This window comes from Dermacentor variabilis, chromosome 1 (genome assembly GCF_050947875.1).
Source record: "Dermacentor variabilis isolate Ectoservices chromosome 1, ASM5094787v1, whole genome shotgun sequence".
In the NCBI taxonomy this organism is placed as follows: domain Eukaryota; kingdom Metazoa; phylum Arthropoda; class Arachnida; order Ixodida; family Ixodidae; genus Dermacentor; species Dermacentor variabilis.
The window spans coordinates 137446397-137465253 of NC_134568.1; the positions used below are offsets into that span (position 1 = coordinate 137446397).

The following is an 18857-nucleotide window of genomic DNA, read 5'->3' on the forward strand; positions in this document are numbered from 1 at the left end:
TACGGTTAATTAGAAGTGAAGTGCTGGTCCCGTCAGTTTTCTATGTAATCCTATAGAAGAAATCGCTCGATAATTCGAAGTCCTCATCCAGTAATATTGTTTAATTGGAAGTTAATTTTCAGCCGGGATCCTCGAGGTGACCGTCATTCTTTGGTAGAATGTGCAATTTTTCAAGTGTTGCAACAGTTCCGTGCTCCGCGTTGGTGTCATCGCCACCGCAGCCGCCCGCAACGCCATCCTTCTTGGAGCGGCGCGATTATTCATTGCTACGGCTGCCGTGGCCTCCGCGATCAACTCCGGCGGGAGGCGAAGCGGCTCCCGCCGGAGGCTACCCGCGGCTGCCGCGCGTGGCCGGAGCTGATCGCGGAGGCCACGCGGGTGCCATAGGTGCACGCAGCGCTGCATACTGGCAGTGGCGAGATTGTGCGAGATTAGTCTTGCAGCGTGCGCAGCGTATGCGTGTGTTGGTCGAGCGCCTTTGTGCGGGAAGTTCGTAGGCTAGGTTGTTCCACGAGTGATTTGGAATTGACTGTACCTAGTCGCGCAGTTTATAGCCATGGCAAACCGTGGCTCTTATCGCACGCTCGACCTGGCAACGAAAGTCGAGGTTTTGAAGGAAGTTGAGAAGGGAGGTGCCGCCAAACAAGACATAGCGCGGAAGTACGGGATCAAGCCGAACACGCTCTCTAACTACATCAAGAACAAGCGCACAATAATGGATGCATTTGAGAATGACAAGTTCAAGACTTCTCGGAAGCGAATGTGCACCGGCGCTTACCCAGAGTTGGAGAAGGCTCTGCTGGTTTGGATTAGGGAGGCCAGGAGCAACAAGCTTCCTCTCAGCGGAGACATCGTTGCGATGAAAGCCCGAACGCTTGCAGCAATGTTGGGGATCGATGACTTTGTTTCGTCAGATGGATGGCTGACACGCTTTAAAGATCGCCATGACCTGGTTTTCAAGAGCGTGTGTGGTGAAAAGGCGTCCGTTAACCAGGAAACATGCGCCACGTGGAAGGATGGAAAGCTGCGTGAATATCTCGCCGAATACAGACCGGAAGACATCTTCAATGCAGATGAGACTGCACTCTTCTATCTGCTTCTACCAGAGAAGACCCTGACATTCAAGGACGACGACTGTGCTGGGGGCAAACGCAGCAAGGAGAGAGTGTCGGTGCTGATCGCGGCAAACATGACTGGCACGGAACGATGTCGGTTACTTGTGATCGGGAAAGCCGCGAAGCCGAGATGTTTTAAAGGCGTGAAGACGCTGCCTGTGGACTATGAGGCGAACAAAAAAGCGTGGATGACGGCCGAAATCTTCAAGAGCTGGATAAGCAAATTGGACCGCAAGTTTGCTGCTTCGAACCGCAAGGTGTTGTTCCTTGTCGATCACTGCAGTTCTCACGTGAATGTGCCAGCCTTGAGTGCAATACGCCTCGCATTTTTGCCTGCAAACACAACGGCTGTTTTGCAGCCGATGGACCAAGGCATCAATCATCAAGAATGTTAAAGTCCTGTACAGGCGGCACCTCCTCGAGCGCATGATTTTGTGTATGGATAGCTCCACAAAGTACGAGGTGAGCCTGCTTAGTGCCATCCACATGTTGGTGCAAGCATGGGATCAAATGAAGAAAGAAACAATCGCAAACTGCTTCAGGGCTTGCGGTTTTGTGGCAGCTTCTTCGGAGGATGTCTCTGAAATTTCAGTGGAGGAAGCGTCAACAAGCGAGCTTTACGGCACTGATTTTGGTGATGCTCTCGGGGACGTCAATTTTGAAGATTACGTCGCCGTAGACAAGGCGGTCGAAACGTGCGGTGCGCTGACGGATAGCGAAATTGTAGAGATTATTCGGCCCCAGGAAGCGACCCAGAAAAGCGACGATGACGTTGAAGGCGAGCCGCAACCTAAGGCTGCCGATGAAGCTGCGGGCCTTGCTCTTGCGGAGCGCTTCTTTGCCGCTGAAGGTAACGCGGAAGAAGCATTCCGCCACATCTACAGCCTGCAGAACTTGCTTTCAGCAGTGCGATTCGGCAAGAAGAAGCAAAGCAAGATGACCGACTATTTTTCTTAGAGAAAATACTCGATTTCGCCACAAATAAAGTGCTGTTTTTTGTGTTTTGTACTTAATTGGAAGTTCGTTTAATTCGAAGTTTTTTGCGGTCCCCGTGAACTTTGTATTAACGGGAGTCGACTGTAACGCGCAATTGAATATTTAAGACTAAACGAATTCACAGTAACATGTCATTATTCACTGATCTGTGGCCGCAACGAGGCATGTACCTAAGCTCCCACCCCAACACTATCTTATTCTAGAGTATTTGTCTGCTGCCGCGTAGTGCAGCTCTGCGAGGAACAATTGGTGCAAAGCACGCCCTCCTCTGTTGTACTGCAGTACCTAGGGAAAGGCAGGTTTCGAGGGGCAAAAGTACCCACATGGATGGATGGATGGATGGAATAACTTTAATGAAAGGTCCTGCGAGCTACGGGCCCAAGGTCCCATAGAGCGGGCTACTCTCACGTTGGGACCGGGAGTTGTAACTCCCTGGACGCATCGTACCCACATGTCTCTTGTGCAATTCAAGCATGTGCACAGTGGTCGAGCAAATACGAGAAAGAAAGTCTCATAGCTCCCACGTGCTACATGGCCTCCGCAAGTTTAATGCAACAAATGGCACAGCGGTGTTTCCTGCATAATGTGTCCTAGCGCACACTCTTCGGCGACACTTTTGCTGCTAAAGCTTTTCATGCAGAAGGACGCTTGCAAATAACTTCTGTCTCAGTTGATATTTTTGTAGTTTTTTGCTACATTTACCAGCCATATGGCTACAAGTACATGCTTGAAATGGCCGATAACTTCATTAAATCTATATTTTGTCATAAGATTACTTTGTTAAATTGAGAAAAAAATATATACATATTTCAATGGAACTAAGATCGGGAAATCAAAATGCTTTGTTACATCGTGAATTTTGTTAAATCAAGGTTTGTCATAGCGAGGCTTAACTATACATTTTTGTAATCTCATCACTGAGATTTTACTGTAATGTCCCCAGCACACCCTCCACTGTCCATGAATCTTCTATGCATCATACTAGCACGACCACATAACGGCTCTCCCAACATGTTCACATCAGTGGTTAGCATGCTATAACATACCCACATCAATAAGATACACCTTCAAGATAGGTGCAATGGTAGGCCGTAATGATGAGGGTAAAAAGCATAAATTTGGAAGACTGCACGAAAGAGAAAAAGAGCAGCGAATAAGGTTATGCGGAACAAACTAGGCTCACAGTCTGTGCATGAAGGGGTAAAGAATATTAGAGAGTTTTAGAATAGGGGCCCCAAACATTCTGGGGCCCCAAAGAAATAGCGTTGAAGCAACTGTGCATGCACAAGACACAAACTGCGTTTGGGTTTTGCATTGGGAATGCTATTTCACCAATTTAGCGGGAGCCCAAATAGCAGCCCCAAAAGCTTTGCTTCAGCAAACAGGGCGGCACCCATTGAAGTGACGGCTCTAACCTAGCATCAAACTGGGTTCGATTCGTGGTAATGCATGAAGTTCGCAAGCTAGGAGAAGTGACTGCGGTTATTGCTTTCTCTCAGCTAGCATGTTATGAAGATTGATTCATTAGACGCCGGTGATTCCGAGTTCGGTTGTGGATTTTATGGCTTGTAGGCCTAACACAGCTAAGTTTGGCCGGTGAAGGCACATAAAGTTGGTTTGCTCAAAACTAAGCGCAACTAATTGTTTGCTGCTTACAGAATGACCTCTAAATTGTAATTAAATGCGAATACACGCAAGTCAAAATTACTATTCCTATCATAAAATGGTATATTTTATTTACTCATTTCTAATAGCTTTTCTTTGATGCCGTAGTGGCGCTGTCAGTGCAAGACGCTATCCGCTAACGCAAAGCCCTATTCTAAAACTCTTGACTCCTGTGTGCCCCAATGCTAACACCTGCAAAGCCCTTTGGGGCCCCAAACTATTGAGGCCACTATTCTAAAACTCTCTATTGAAGATATATAATAATAATAATAAAGAATAAAGTAGGAAAAAAATAGTACAGCACCCTAAAGCGTTGTTAGCTCTTGCTTCTGTGGTAGAGCTTTGCCACATTAGTGATGAACAAGGACTCTGCTCATGCCCGGTACACCATCCCCTAAGTTCCCCTAGATACCCTAAATGGCTATGTGATCTGACCTGCCACAGTCTTAAGGGCCGGTGTACATACAGAGATGCTCAGGGTATACGCTATCAAGGTAACCAATTTGAAGAATGAAGAGAGCAGAGACCTATGTAGACTTCTGCTAGCTATACACTTTACTTTGTTCAGTGTAGTCGATTGAGTTTAGATGTTCAAAGAAGTAAAAAAATTGCATTTGTGCCATATGTTCTAAACTTGGGAAAATAAAATCTCCCCCTGTTTTCCTTTAGTAGTGCAGTAACCCGACTGGGAGCAAGATTCATTGCATAACAATAACAACTGCAGTAACTACTAAGACAAGGAAGCCTTCTTGATGAGATGATGTTTCATGATGATTGTTGTAGAACACCTCTGTGCCCAAAACTTTTGATTCTTGTAAGCAGAGGGGAGGAAGCAACCAAAAAATAAGAAGAAATGGATTGCCTTCATTGCAAATGACTTTCTGTGCATTCTCAGGATGCTGAAGACACGGTGGCACACTTATAACTAACAGGAGTTGGAAATAGTAGATGCAGGTAGAAGGCATTGTTTAATTTTTTCTGAGCCACTATAGTCTGTAATTGTTTGTATTGACAAGATTGCTGCATGTGTGTTTGCCAGTAGAGAGAGAGAGAGACAGGCAGATGGCTGAATAGACAGAAGAAAGCAGATGGATATCAATTGTGGGAAAAATGGTCGCTGCTGCCAAAGTGCCCCCCCCCCCCCCCCCATTGAGGAGAATTTTTGGCTACACCACTGCTACAAGGTCAGCTAATGCAAGGCAAAAACAAGTACATATTGAACATATTGGGAAAAGGACACACACACTTAAGAAAGGCAAACAGTATAGGGGGGAGACATAATAAGGACAGAAATTGCCAGCAGGTATCATATGTTGCACAACAAAAAGGGGGGGGGGGGTTACAAAAGGAAAAGGCAAATGTGCCTGTTCCTTTCTCACCTGGAGTGCCTGAATATCCAATTGAATATGAGCAGGCCAACAGCCCAGACAACACCGATGAACGCCACTGCACACATCCCAGCAAAGAGGCTTAGTGACACTTTGCGGTGTACCCGAACTATGATTGTACGATCCTGGGGTGGCTTCCCATCTGTAAATTAGACACACAGCGTTACTGCTTATGGCTGTATTCATTAAAGCATGAGGTGTTTTGTGCTATTACGTTGAGCACTGAACCACTCCCTTCAGATGAAAAGAGTTGGAAAAAAAAATGGAGTTAATTTCTGTATACCCCAAGAAACAACAAATAAAAGCTGGGGAGGAGGAAGGGGAGGGGGAAGGAGCAAGCTGTGAATGAAACTGCACAATTGTTGCAGCACCTGACAGATGTAAATACAAAGCTGTATGTTGCACAGGGGAGTGCTGAAATCTGAGAGACTTTTTGTACTTGCTACAGTCACAGTCAGGCTGGACTGTGCTTCGCCCCTCTTCTTGCTATGTAGGAAAGAAAAGCTGCTGTTGCTTGACATGGCAAACTGCCGGTGCACTCAGACTTCCTACTTGAAAAATTCACCTGCTGGTTCACCAGCCAACAGTCCCTTTTCAGTGGTACAATATTCTTGGGAATAATGTTTGCATAATTTATAAGCATTGTGCAAAGTTCCCTTCAAGAATTTTGCACTATCCAAGAGGTCTTCACCACACCCGGCTTTGTGCAGCGCATCCGACACAGCAGGCCTTTGTCACTCCCTCTCCCATCTCCTTTCCACCCCTCCTAAGTCGAGGAGATTGGAGAGGGATGTGCGAGGCTGGTGAAGAGATGCGACGATGGCATGCCGAGCAGGGTGCACGGCAGAAAGGTGGGTGTGATGAAGCAGCTTTTTTTTTTTTTTTTTTCAAGATAATGCAAAGAAGGTGTGTCAAGCAGAGTGTATGAAACAAAGGCAGATGTGGTGAAGCAGCTCACGTTTTAACAGTGAAGCTGTATATGGCTAGGATTCCGTGCATTTTTGTTCTCCGTGAACAAAAACTATCATCATCAATGGCTCATACCCCTGTAAGCATTCATGCTCCCATAAGCAAGCAAAAAATGCAATGCCTCATAGCCCCGTAAGGCAGAGCCTACAAGCACTCAGCAAAAGGAAGTGAACAGTGCATAAATTCTTTCTAATAATGCATACAACATACAGAACAGCATGTCGAAAACTACTGCATGTCGAAACCCCACCTACCATGCATGCGTGCGTGCACACACACACACACACACACACACACACACACACACACACACACACACACACACACACACACACATGAACAACATAAACATGCAGCATTTGAGAATGTGGAACCTCAAGAAACGCAATCCTCAAGCAATCCTTAGCAATCCTCAAGAAACGGATCACTGGCTTACTACATTTATATTTACTACACTCATTAAGACGCCATTAGCACTTCCTAAACTCTGACAGTTCTCATAAAGGAGCCAGAACGTTTGGATTACATCTGACTAGCTTTTCCTTACACATCTTCAACCCACATAGCTGTACAACCCAGAATGATCTTGGCTAAGGCGGTAACACATCCAAATTAAAAGACGAATAAAACAATGCAAGGACACCTAAGCACTTCTTACAACGATGCTTCTTGCAACGAGTTTTGCACTACAAGTAATGGTTATGAGTTTTGCTGTGAGGTATGTTATCGAGTTTTGCGATTAAATTGGTGAGAGTTATTTTTTTTTTAAAATACAGTTTCTACATTAGCATGTTGGCTGTAGACCGGAATCATTTAGACGATATTGCCAAGAAATCAAGGACACTGCATGCCACTGACGTCCTGCGCAATGAGACTGAGGAAGCAGCAGCGGCCACCAAGGCCGGCAGGCGCACGCAGCAGCTAAGCCCAGTGAGGGTGAGAGAGAGAGATAAGGACCGTGTCAGCTTCCAAGAGTGAGACGGTGGCATCCACACGCGCACGTCACGTGACTGCTTCGCCAACGGCAAACCATCTCGTTCCGCAGCTTCATGTCATCATATCTGCACCGTCGAGGTGTAATGGTGACGTGCCATCACGGCGATGCCATAGCCATAGAGGTAGGGTCGAAATTTACTAAGTGCCCAGATTATAGCCAAACATTCCTTCTCCGTAACGGAATAATTCTTCTCTGCTTTGGTGAGGGTGCAGCTTGCGTATGCAATGACGTACTCGTCAAATCCAGGTTTGCGCTGTGCGAGCACAGCGCCGAGTCCAACACCGCTGGCGTCGGTGTGCACTTCGGTCGGAGCTGTCGGGTCGAAGTGACGCAGTATAGGCGGCGAGGTCAGCAGACAACGCAACTCTTCGGGTGCCATGGGGACTTGCCAATAGCCGCTGCGTAGGTCGATAGAAGAGAAGAACTCCGTGCCTTGGAGACAGTCAAGGGCTTCGTCAATTCTCGGAAGAGGGTAAACATCTTTACGAGTTATTTTGTTAAGACGACGGTAATCGACACAGAATCGAATCGATCCATCCTTCTTCTTAAAGAGAACAATGGGAGATGCCCAGGGGCTATCCGAAGGCTGAATGACGCCGCGCTTGAGCATGTCAGCTACTTGGTCGTCGATAACACGGCGCTCTGTCGTGGATACACGATATGGTCTTTGTCGCAGTGGCGCACTGGTACCCGTGTCGATGCGATGACAAACAGTTGACGTGCGGCCCAAGGAAACATGCTGGCAGTCGAAAGATGAACGGAACTTGTCGAGAAGGCGTAGAAGCTGGGCGCGTTGAGAAGGAGTCAACGCGTCGGCGATGGAGCTATGTAAAACATCGGGCGAAATCGGCTCCTGCGCAGGGTTACAGGTCACTCCGGCGACCTCATGAGTGGCGATGGAACCAGTTGGCATGTCAATGATGGTAGCAGGGTCGACACACTGGGCACGGCCAATGCACTCCCCATGAAGCAAAATGAGAGGACAGGAAAACCGGTTGGCGACGAGCAGTCTGCTGACGCCGGCATGAACGTCCAAAAGAGTGAAAGGCAGCGGGGAACATCTGCGGCAAGCGAAAATTGCAGATGGCGTAAAAAGTACGCTGGCATTAGCAACAATGTTGCATGACACTGTGGCAAGGGCAGATGAGTGTGGTGGAATTGTAACGTTTTCGGCAACAAATACTTTATCTTCAGGTTCACGAGCGTCAAGGAGTGGGGCATTACACAGCATTCGAAATTCCACTTCAGCACGAGAACAGTCGATGATGGCCTTATTAGTGGAAGGGAAGTCCCAGCCCAAAATAAGATCGTGAGAACAAGAACACAGCACCAAAAATTCAACGATGTAGAGGAGGCTGTTGATCACAACGCAAGCAGTACACACAGCTGCAGGCGTAATGCGGTCTGCGCTGGAAGTTTGGAGTGACACATTGGACAGTGGCGTAGTAACTTTTCTGAGCAAACGGCAAAGCTTGGCACTAATAACTGAAACTGCGCCACCAGTGTCAACGAGGGCGAGTGCAGCAACGCCGTCCACATATACATCAATAGCATTAGTTGGAGAAGGGAGAGGCCTTGGTCTGTTCGTGGGTGATGCAGTTCTTGCCTCTTGAACTGCGACGATTAGTTTTCCCATTTCGGCGAAGAAGGACAGCGACGCATCGGCGAAAGCGAGCGGCGTCGAGGCGATGGCGAATGGCGGTCAACGCGAGGGGGGGTGGCGAGGGGAGTGGTCCGGGTAGGAAGACATCTGGCCAGGGTTCTGAGACGTGGAGGATGACGGGTATGGGAAGACGTAGGTTGCAGCGTCGAAGCTACGCCGGTAGGACGTTGTGCGGTGATGACAAAATCGTGCAACGTGACCAGGTAGACCACAGGCAAAACATATGGGCCGGTTGTCAGGAGTGCGCCATTATCCACTGCTGTGTGGGTACCGCGGCTGAATGAAGTGAGGAGCTGGATGCAGTGGCACGACTGATGGGCACGGGGCAAAGGTCGGAGTTGGTGGCCACACGAGAGCCTCGGCGTAGCTGAGAGGTGCAGTCACCTCGGGAAAAGCAACGGGAGTCGGCACCGGCGGAGTCTCGCGGACAGAAGGGAGAGCTGCGCACACTTGCTCGTGGATGACCTGGCAAAGGTTGGCCAGCAAAGGCGAAGGTGGTGGCGTGGCTCAAGACAGCAGCAAAAGCTGACGAGCGACCTCAGCATGGACGAACTCTTTTATTTGGCAAAGCAGGGAGTCCATCTCAGGAGCCGCGGTCAAGCTTGCGAGGGTTTCGTCGGACGCAGGGGGGCGCCGCGTGAGCAGACGCTGTCTGCAGAGCTCGTCGAAACTCTGGCAAAGCTCAATGACCTGAGAAACAGTGCCTGGGTTTTTGGACAGCAGCATATGAAAGGTATCGTCGGAAATGCCCTTCATGACGTGACGTACTTTGTCCGCGTCCGCTATTGTCGGGTTGACAGGCCGACAGAGGTCGACGATGTCCTCTGTGTAGCTGGTGAACATTTCACCAGTTTGCTGGGACCGGCTTCGTAGGCGTTGTTCAGCACGAAGTTTGCGCACGCCAGGGCGGCCGAAAACTTCTGTGATGCTGGTTTTGAAGCTAGCCCATGTGTGGAGACCAGCTTCATAGTTTTTGAACCACAGCTTGGCGACGCCCGATAAATAGATTGCATTGCCGAGCTTGAGGGGATCGTCCCATTTGTTGGTGTTGCTGGCGCGTTCATAAGATTCCAGCCAATCTTCAACGTCTTTCTCATCGGTGCTGCTGAAGATATCTGGATCCCGCTGACACTGGGCACTGGCACATACGATGGCTCGAGTAACCGGTGGGGATGTCGGGCTGGGGTCGTCAGGCATGACGGATGGCAGAGTTCGGGTGCGTAATTCCAGGTTGGGGGAAAACCGCAGCGCCTCCACGAGAATCTAATACGAATACGGTACAAGAGAGCAGCAGGCAGTGTGTCTCAGCCAGAGCAGCTCAGGCAATCTCAAGCTCGCACCTCCCGGACGACTGGCGATGTGTCTGCAGCGCCGGGCATTCCTCTTCACTACAATATATATATATATATATCATACCATTACTGTTTCATTTATGCAAGCACCAAAATAATTTATTTTTTTGGTGCCTGCACTTTTCCTGCCAGAAGAAAAAGCATGCCAGCCAGAAGTGTGCCTTTAGTCCCAAAGTAACATCAATTTATTACAATGAATGAATGAGTAAGGCAGCGCCCATGTCGTTTGCCTTGCCATTTGTCTCATGTTTCAGTGCTGGCTTACTCAGAATGTTGAATGAACTAGGCCTAGTCTGCACCTTGATTTCAATTTGGCAAGAGCTGAAATTAGTTGCATGCCTAGTTATGCACACTTGAAAGTTCGCTGTAACCTCCCTAGGCGCATAGTATTTAAGCATGCAACATGATAAAAACTGTCCAAGTTACGTCTCTTAGCAACAGCTCTGTAATGTAACTGTTTTTGCAGGTACAAATCCCTATGCTGGCAAAAGATAGGCACGAGGTTAGAACAATGTTGATAAGGTGGCTTACCTGCCCACTTTTCTTGGTTTAATATGGTCAAATTGTCAGTCTGGGTGTCAAAATAACCAATCTTGACATAGTTTCCATCTGGTGGTTAACAAAATTGATATAAAATCAGCATGCCAATTTTTGCAGTCATGCAGTGGTGTGTCCTATGCCCTTACCAATCATTTGTTCAATGAGTGTCCATGCCATGCGATCACCTTTTGCAGAGAAGGCAACAAATCCCTGAAGAAGTATCAGAGAGCACAATTGGTCCCTTATATCAGAAAGAGTTGCGTGCCCTGCACACCGCATGTCAATGATAAAGCAATGTCAATGCGTGAAAATACACACCATGGCTGCTTTATTAGTTTAACTGTCATCTCTCAGGTTAATGATATCAGTAATTTCAAGGTTTAATCTTTTAAAATATCCTTTTAATGTCACAGAACTTTAATCAGTAACCTCTGTTGTCTGTGAACCTTAGCAAGGGTTGAAAATTAATTGACACTCTCGAGTCACCTGTGTGCTTTCAATTATAATTGTCACCACAAGGAATAAAACAGCACACTTACGGCACTTCCAACACCACCTAGACAGTAGAAGGCCTTCACACACTGCTAAATGATGTCATGCTACCTGGCCCGACTTTCATAGATTCAAATGGGTGTGTTCTAAATGCAGCCATGCCAATTATTATGTCACTGCTTTTGTCACACTGCGCTTTGCCTTTGCAGTGAGAACTTTGGACCAAGTAGCATGATGTCACAAAACAGTGTGAAGGCTTGCCATCTGTGGTGTTGGCACTTCCCACGCAGTTTTTCGGGAAATTTTACAATTTCTCCATAAGCAAACCATCCCAGGTCAAGTCAAAAATAAACCTGTGGCAATAATAAAGGATGGTCAATGTTGCCCGAGGAGCAAACAATTTAGAGATAGCAAGGTTTAGTGTTGTGCTTGCGCTCCTCGGATAGTGTTCTAATGATACAAAGAGGTAACACATTGGCGTGCTGCTGGACAGAAGGCAAGTGCTGCTGCACAGAAGGAACAGCATCCTGGCAGCTAGCTACCAGATGCCTCACAATGCTGGTGTGATGAGGAGCACTGTCAGTGGTGTTGCAGGCATTGCACTGCAGGCATTTGCCAGCGCCCAACAAAAGATTAGATAATTTAGTTTGATGTTTACTGTCTGTTTTGCTCAGACCAGTGTAAGCACATGACTGCTCAGCAGGAAAACCAGTGTGCGTTTACATAACTCTCATGCCAGCCGTGGAAAGCAGAGCACTGCTCTGGCTCAGCTGCCAAGTCGATTGATCGGCTCGTGATAGTGCGTCCACTTGGCTTTGTCGTTTTTGCAGCCAGACACACTGTGCGTTACTTGCATTTTTGAAGACCTTTTAACCCTCTGCTTATGCACATGTGCCTTTGATACTGGGATGGTATGATGGCAGCATGAACGTGCCTCAAATGTCCATATAATTGCTATCATAATAAAAAGAGCTAAAAGAGAGCTGTATTAGTAAGGAAAGAGTGACTAGACTAAGCCTCATCGCAAGCAGTAATTACAAGTTCAATTTGCAAAGCAAAATGACATGTACCATGCAATCACAGAACTAACAACTAATAGGCCAAGTTTTCTTTACCACTTGCTTTCTTGTCACAGTGTTTTCTGCCAACATACATTTTTCCGTGAACAGCAAGTGAAGAAAAAATATAGTTTGCTTTGTGCTGTGAACATCCATGCACTGCTCTGTCAAGGTTCTTTGATGAAACAGGTTTTGTCTGTCTGATATTACTACTTCAGAACAGCTACTTTTGTGTGCCAAACACACAGCTGGCATTATCTAAAAGATGAGAAGAATATCATGGTCATACGAATACAGATATTCTATTTGAATCTAATTCTGATTCCATTTCTTTTACCCTTTTACCTTTGAACTGAGCGAGTCTTTGCTTACAATAACACTGGAATCAGCCAGTCAAGGTGGCGGGTGATGATAACAGAATAGAATCTCTTTATTACTCAGGCCCATGAGAGGCAAGAGCACAAAAGATGTTCTCACCGAGACACCAAGAAACTGGGTGGCATTCATGGCAGACCAAATTTCATCTGCAATCTTGTGGTTGGTGTAAGTAAAGTCCTCAATGCTCATGGAGTATTCACGCAAGGTGTTGATGGTCTTGTTGAGTGCCAATGCAATGGCCCAGATGGCATCATATGCTAGCGGGGCTTCCTGATGCCCTTCAGGCTTGTATCCCTGCAGTCCTCCATTCTGCTCCGCTAGTGCTCGCTCATACCGCTCCAGGAACTGCTGCGAGCTCTGCACACAAGAGAGCCAGTGACGCACATCAAGTGAATGACATGCTGCGGCAACTGTTCTGCTACTCAACAAACGTGCAGGTTTATTTTGCATTCTGTTAAACAGCAGCAAACACTGTCAGTGCCGATGCTTTGGCTGCATGACCATACTGCTTCTGAAAAACGACCATGAAGTAATGTGCATGCAAACACAGCTGCATTCCAGAGAAACCACAAACAATGCAGGATACAGGTTCTTTTGTCTTAAACAGTTCTAGACAAAGCACAAACATATAGGTCAAGACAATGACTTGTTTTACAGTAGACTTCCATTAATTAGATTTTTTGGTTAATTCGATCTTGACCGACGGTCGCAGCTGGTGCCAATGCATTTATATGGCCACAAACTTTTCTTATTTCGATCCTAAAATTGACCTTCACCAGATGATTTGAACTTGACCAGTCAGCATGCAGGCAATAGCAACCCTTTAGTGTCAGCGTCTGTTTCGGAGGAGCTTAGCAGACAGTGAATGAGTTGAACACATGTCACCTCTCATTAAAAACACCTATGTTTGGCCTGGCCTAAGAAGATTTTAAAGCAATAACAGTAGCTCACAACTGTCTGATTATAGTAGTTACCCAACTTGAATACACATCTTTCTTCTTCTCTAAAAAAAAAATTGTGCCAAAAATTACCTGCTCACTGCAATCGGACATGAAACCAAACCCACATTCGTGGTGTTTGTAAGCTTTACCGCATACCACTGCTGTACTGCGGCGAAGCTCAATTTAAAAAACATTTCACAAAGCTGACGAGAAAACTGGCCGCCATTCTGCAATACATATAAGACCTTTGCCATATTTTTTTTCATACTAAAAAGTCCTTAATTAAGAGGAAATGAGACATCCACCCAATTGTAGCAATTGCTACAAAGGAAACCCATACGGGTTCCTCAAAAGAAAAGCCTCGCAGGTGAAGAAAAATTCGTCCTGGTCCGGGACTCGAACTCGGGACCACCGCCTTTCCGGGGCAGCCGCTCTACCATCTGAGCTGACCATGCGGCTAGCAGATAGCAGGGCAAAGTCGAATTTGTCAACAACTCGAAGCAAAGGCAAGAGTTTGACGTAATAGTTCTGCAGAAAGCCGCAAGGTGGAGAAGTAATTAATTAAGAGAAAATGAGACATCCACCCAACCGCAGCAACTGATACAAAGGAAACCTGTTTCCTTTGTAGCTGTTTCTACAAATGCTACAATGCTTCGTGCCGTAATCGGTGTCACGGCACGAAGCTCTCGATAGGGGCCTGTGTACCGAGAGAGCAGCTTTTGTGAGAGCCCAACGTGTTGAGAGCGGGACCATAGGAGCACCAGAGAAACAGGCATAAAGAGAATGTCCTGGTGTCATTGTTTATACAAACGCCATTGGTTCTCTTGCAAGGTGAAAAGCTGAGCATGGACAATGCGACGGGCATGGGCAGCTCGGGTAATGGCATCACATGCATATTCGCTAGCTGGGGAAACGGGAGATGGAAATGGTGTGTCCAGAGATAGCATACATTCTCGACCATACAATAGAAAGAACGGAGAGTACCTGGCAGTGTAATGGCGTGACGAATTGTAGGCGAATGTTACACAGGGCAGAGCGACATCCCAATCGGTGTGGTCAGAAGAAACATACTTCGAAAACATGTTTGTAAGGGCCTGATTAAGACGTTCGGTGAGACCGTTGGCTTGCGGGTGGTACGACGGTGTCAGCTTGTGGCACATTGAGCATGCGTTCAAGTCGGTAATGACTCGTGAGAGGAATGTGCTGCCATGATCAGTGAGCAGTTTGCGTGGTGCTCCATCTTGTAGAATGACATCGTGTAGCAGGAAATCGGCACTCATCTGTGGCGCAGCTTGTTGAAAGCGCTCGCATGACGGCATAGTGCATGGCCTAATTGGTGCCAACTGCGACTCACTTGCTGCCACAGGTGGATTAAGGAAAGGGGCCCAACAAGCACAATACAACATGAAAAAATGGTTTGGACTGGGTGTCGAGAGGCTGCAGGTACATGGCAGGTAGGGTTGACGGTGTTCTGCGGCGTTGGCATTTCTTGCACGCAGTAACGTATCATCAGACAGCACAGGAAAGACTTGGCCAAAAGAAGTGTCAGCGGACCCGATCGTAAGTGCAAGAGACGCCGAGGTGTTCGGCAGTGGGTTTGTTATGAAGTTCATGGAGAACCGTGGAGGGCGGGTGTTTGGGAACAATGAGGAGGAGGAGTGAACATTATGTGGGCATAATATGCCATCCTGCAGGACGAAAGAGTATAGGGACGCATCGGAAGGTGAAGATTCGAGCCAATCAATGATGGTGCACAAGGAGACATCACGGCGTTGCTTGTCGGCGATGTTGAGGAACAATGAAATCGAAAAAATGCGAACACTCACAACGGCGTCAGTGACTGCCGGTGGTCAGTGGTTCATTCACAGGGTAACGAGACAAACAGACTGTATCTTGATGCAGGTGACCCAACTGCAGGTGACCAGTTGCTGGACACTGCATCCGCAGTGTCCAGAGACCCAGCCACCTCGTGGGAGCCATCAGAGACGATGGCCTGTATTACAAAGAACTGCTTGCCGTATACATAAGGGCAGAACTTAGATGCAGCCTAGATAAGTATCCCTGCTTTGTAATCGAGTAGTTGCACTCTGCAGCTGTCAGGAGTTGGCTGGCAAAGGCAATGACACGGTTGTGACCACGTTGGTGCTGAGCTAAGACTGCGCCGATTCCATGACCACTTGTGTCTGTACTGACCTCTGTAGGAGAAGACGGGTCAAAGTGGCCAAAGATAGGTGGTCTAATGAGTAGGTTGTTGAGGTTAGAGAATGCAGCAGCTTCAGTGGCACCCCAGGTAAAAGGCACAGCTTTCTTTAGAAGGTTAGTAAGTGGTCATGCAATAGTTGCAAAACCTTTCATGAGGTGTCGAAACTAGGAACAAGGCGCTACAAAGCTCCGAATGCTTTTCAGTGACCAAGGAAAAGGAAAAGAATTAACAGCACAAATTCTTTCCGGGTCTGGTTGCATGCCGAAAGCATCAACATGTCTCAGTACAGTCATTTGTGGGAGCCAATGTGGCATTTCGACGAGTTCAGTTGGAGCCAAGCTTTACAGAAGACATCAAGAATAGCCGAGAGGGTGAGTCTAAAATGTGGCAGCAAATACAATTACGTCATCTAGGTAGCAGAGACATGCGGTCATTTGAATCCCGGAAGCAATGAGCCCATTATTCATTCGAATGTTGCTGGGGTGCTGCATAGACCAGAAGGCATGACTCTGAATTGGTGGTGTAAACCAGCAGGAGTGACATATGCGGTCTTCCCTTGGTCCTTCTCGGCCACTGAAATCTGCCAGTAACCAAACTGCAGGTCCATTGACAAAATGTGGTTGGCACCATGTAGACAATCGAGAGTGTCATCAATATTTGGTAAAGGATAAAAGCCTTTTTTCGTAACCCTGTTAAGGGGACGATAATTCATAGAAAACTGCCAGGCGCCATCTTTCTTTTTGACAATCATGATGGGTGATGCCCAAGGGCTTGACAAGGATTCAATAATGCCTTTCATAAGCATCTTGTTGATATGTTTTAATGATCTGGCGTTCTGAAGCAGACACCCGATATGGTCGGTGACGAACCAGAGTGGCATCACCAGTATTGATGCGGTGCTTAAAAAATTAAGTTGGCCTAAATGGCAATTGTCAATGTCAAAATGTCATGGTAGGTATCCAAGAGGTGGCAAAGAGTGGCAGATTGTGCAGGTAATAGGTCTGTCATGATCATGTGGACAAATGTGGCATCGAGGCAAGGAACATGCTGCAGAGGTTGGGGACAATCAGAGCAGAAGTCAACTGCAAATGCAGTTATGTGGCAGTCCTCTACAGCACAGAACATTGCCAGAGACATACCTTTGGAAAGGACTTGCTTTGTCAAGCCAAAGTTGATGACAGGCAGGCACAGCCGGTTAGCAATCATGGTCAAGACAGAGTGAGACACAGTAACATTGCACATTAATGACACATCCGCAATTGGTGTGACGATGTACTGACCATTGAGCACTGGGGTGAAGGAGACAGCTCAACGAACATTAGGGCTTTAGGAGGCAGGCGGACAGAGCCGGTAGTACTCAGGCTGCTCAGGGCCTTGGTAGGACAACAGGAGGAGCAGGAATTTCCAGGAAGAGGGTATCAACAGAAAAGTCTATGAGGGCAGAGTGCATTGTGAGGAAATCAAGCCCAAACATAACGTCGTGGGGGCTATGTTGGACAACGGTAAAATGGACTGTAGTGTGGCGGTTAGCAATTCTGATTGGCATAGCCAGGTGAGGGGGGTCGAGCCTCCCTCCCTCTTTTTTCAGGAAGAAGGCTTTAAAAGAGCAACATAGATGAAAGAGAAAGGTTGAATGCGAAAGCAAGTCGAGGGCTAGTGGCAGTCCAAAAGGAGGGGGGCTGGTTGTCACGGGGGAAATCCCCTCTCCCACACACACAAAGAACATCTTCGCCGTCGTGCCAAGAACAAACAGGCAAAAGGTGCAGCTTCCTACGCATCTACGTCAGCTTGCATCTGATTGTGAAAAAAGTGGCTAAATTTGTGCTTGTTAGAAGAAATAATTTTGCTGGCTGCACTGGTGATGGCTGACACATGAACCTTGGTCAGAAAGGGAGATGGTGTGATGACGAGGGTACGGAAGTGGAGAAAGCACAGAATGGGGAGGAAAAAAATACAGAGGGCCTATTTAAAGCAATCACAGTATTTACAATACTGAATATTAGGGCAATTTACTCAGACATTTTGCCTCCCATGCAGGGGACACACTGGCTAGTGGGCATGAATAGGACACGCAGACAATTAAGAGCCCATTTCGAGAGGCGCAACCCGACGGACTATTGTATCTAGTAAGATGCCAGAAATTTTCAGGGGCCTTAGCTTCTTTCAAGGCCGCTTTTGAGGCGTTTTCATAGCGAACACACAAATTTGACCGCGTTGCTGATCCCCCCAGGCACATATGCCTATGACAGGCACATAGCGAATATGAGGACAGAGAGAAAAACTTTATTGAAGAGAAAATCGACAAGCATGCAAAATGCCGTTTGAAGCTACCGAACACTATTCTTTGATGAAAGAATGATGACTTTATCATTCTTAGGAGTACAATCAGCCCTTGCTTTATGGCTATCACCAGATGCGCAGACAAAATGCACTATCGATGAAATCCTCAGGGGATAAGAGATATGCAGCCTGACCTTGCTGCTCGCAGAAAGATGTGCTGCTTGCAAGTATATTTGAAATGTAAACAGAGAGGCAACAAAAAAAAATTTAGCAGTAGAATAGTAGCAGTAGCAGGGGAGGGAGGATCCCCTCAATCCAATATTTAGGACTGTTATGTTTAGGACCACACTCCTTGCATCAAATGGGCGCAAGGAGTGCATCCCTTCCAGAGAGAAATGTAGGAGAAAGGTGTTGCCTGGTGCCTGTAGCAGGCAGAACATTGCTGCTCCAGCCAAGGTGCACCTCTATCTCATTACGGACTGTGTTAACCATAACTGTTGAAAGGGAATCGGCAATAAAAGGTACACACACAGAGAAAGAGGCGACAAGCGCATGCTTAAAACTTGGAGACATTGTTGCTCCCCATCAGGCCTTCGGGTCATCAAAGAGCTTCTCATTTCTGGTACTTGACGGAATCATTGACCACGCTGCACAGAAGAAAAGCATTCCGAAAATACTGCGATATGCTTGCATAGGAAACACGTAATAATCACCTCCTCCCCATTTTATTTAATTTCCTTGACTGACTTTCATTACATAAATAAACTTGGAGAGCTTGATGTTGGGCTAACTTGCACACATTGTTAAGAATGAAAATTAG

General features: G+C 47.0%; 1 protein-coding gene across 4 annotated transcripts in view; it reads right to left on the reverse strand.

Annotated features, from left to right (window-relative positions):
• GABA-B-R1 (gamma-aminobutyric acid type B receptor subunit 1) overlaps positions 1 to 18857 on the reverse strand; it is a 121136-nt gene that overhangs the window by 61564 nt on the left and 40715 nt on the right. For all 4 annotated transcript variants that reach the window (XR_012829060.1, XM_075695846.1, XM_075695852.1 and 1 more), the window contains exons 7-10: positions 12713 to 12970; positions 10832 to 10895; positions 10677 to 10754; positions 5156 to 5306 (exon numbers count right to left, since the gene is read on the reverse strand). Coding sequence is in view for 3 of the 4 variants with exons in the window: in XM_075695846.1 (XP_075551961.1) it covers positions 5156 to 5306; positions 10677 to 10754; positions 10832 to 10895; positions 12713 to 12970 (551 nt within the window). In the remaining variant the exon portion in view is untranslated. The remainder of the gene's footprint in view (positions 1 to 5155; positions 5307 to 10676; positions 10755 to 10831; positions 10896 to 12712; positions 12971 to 18857) is intronic.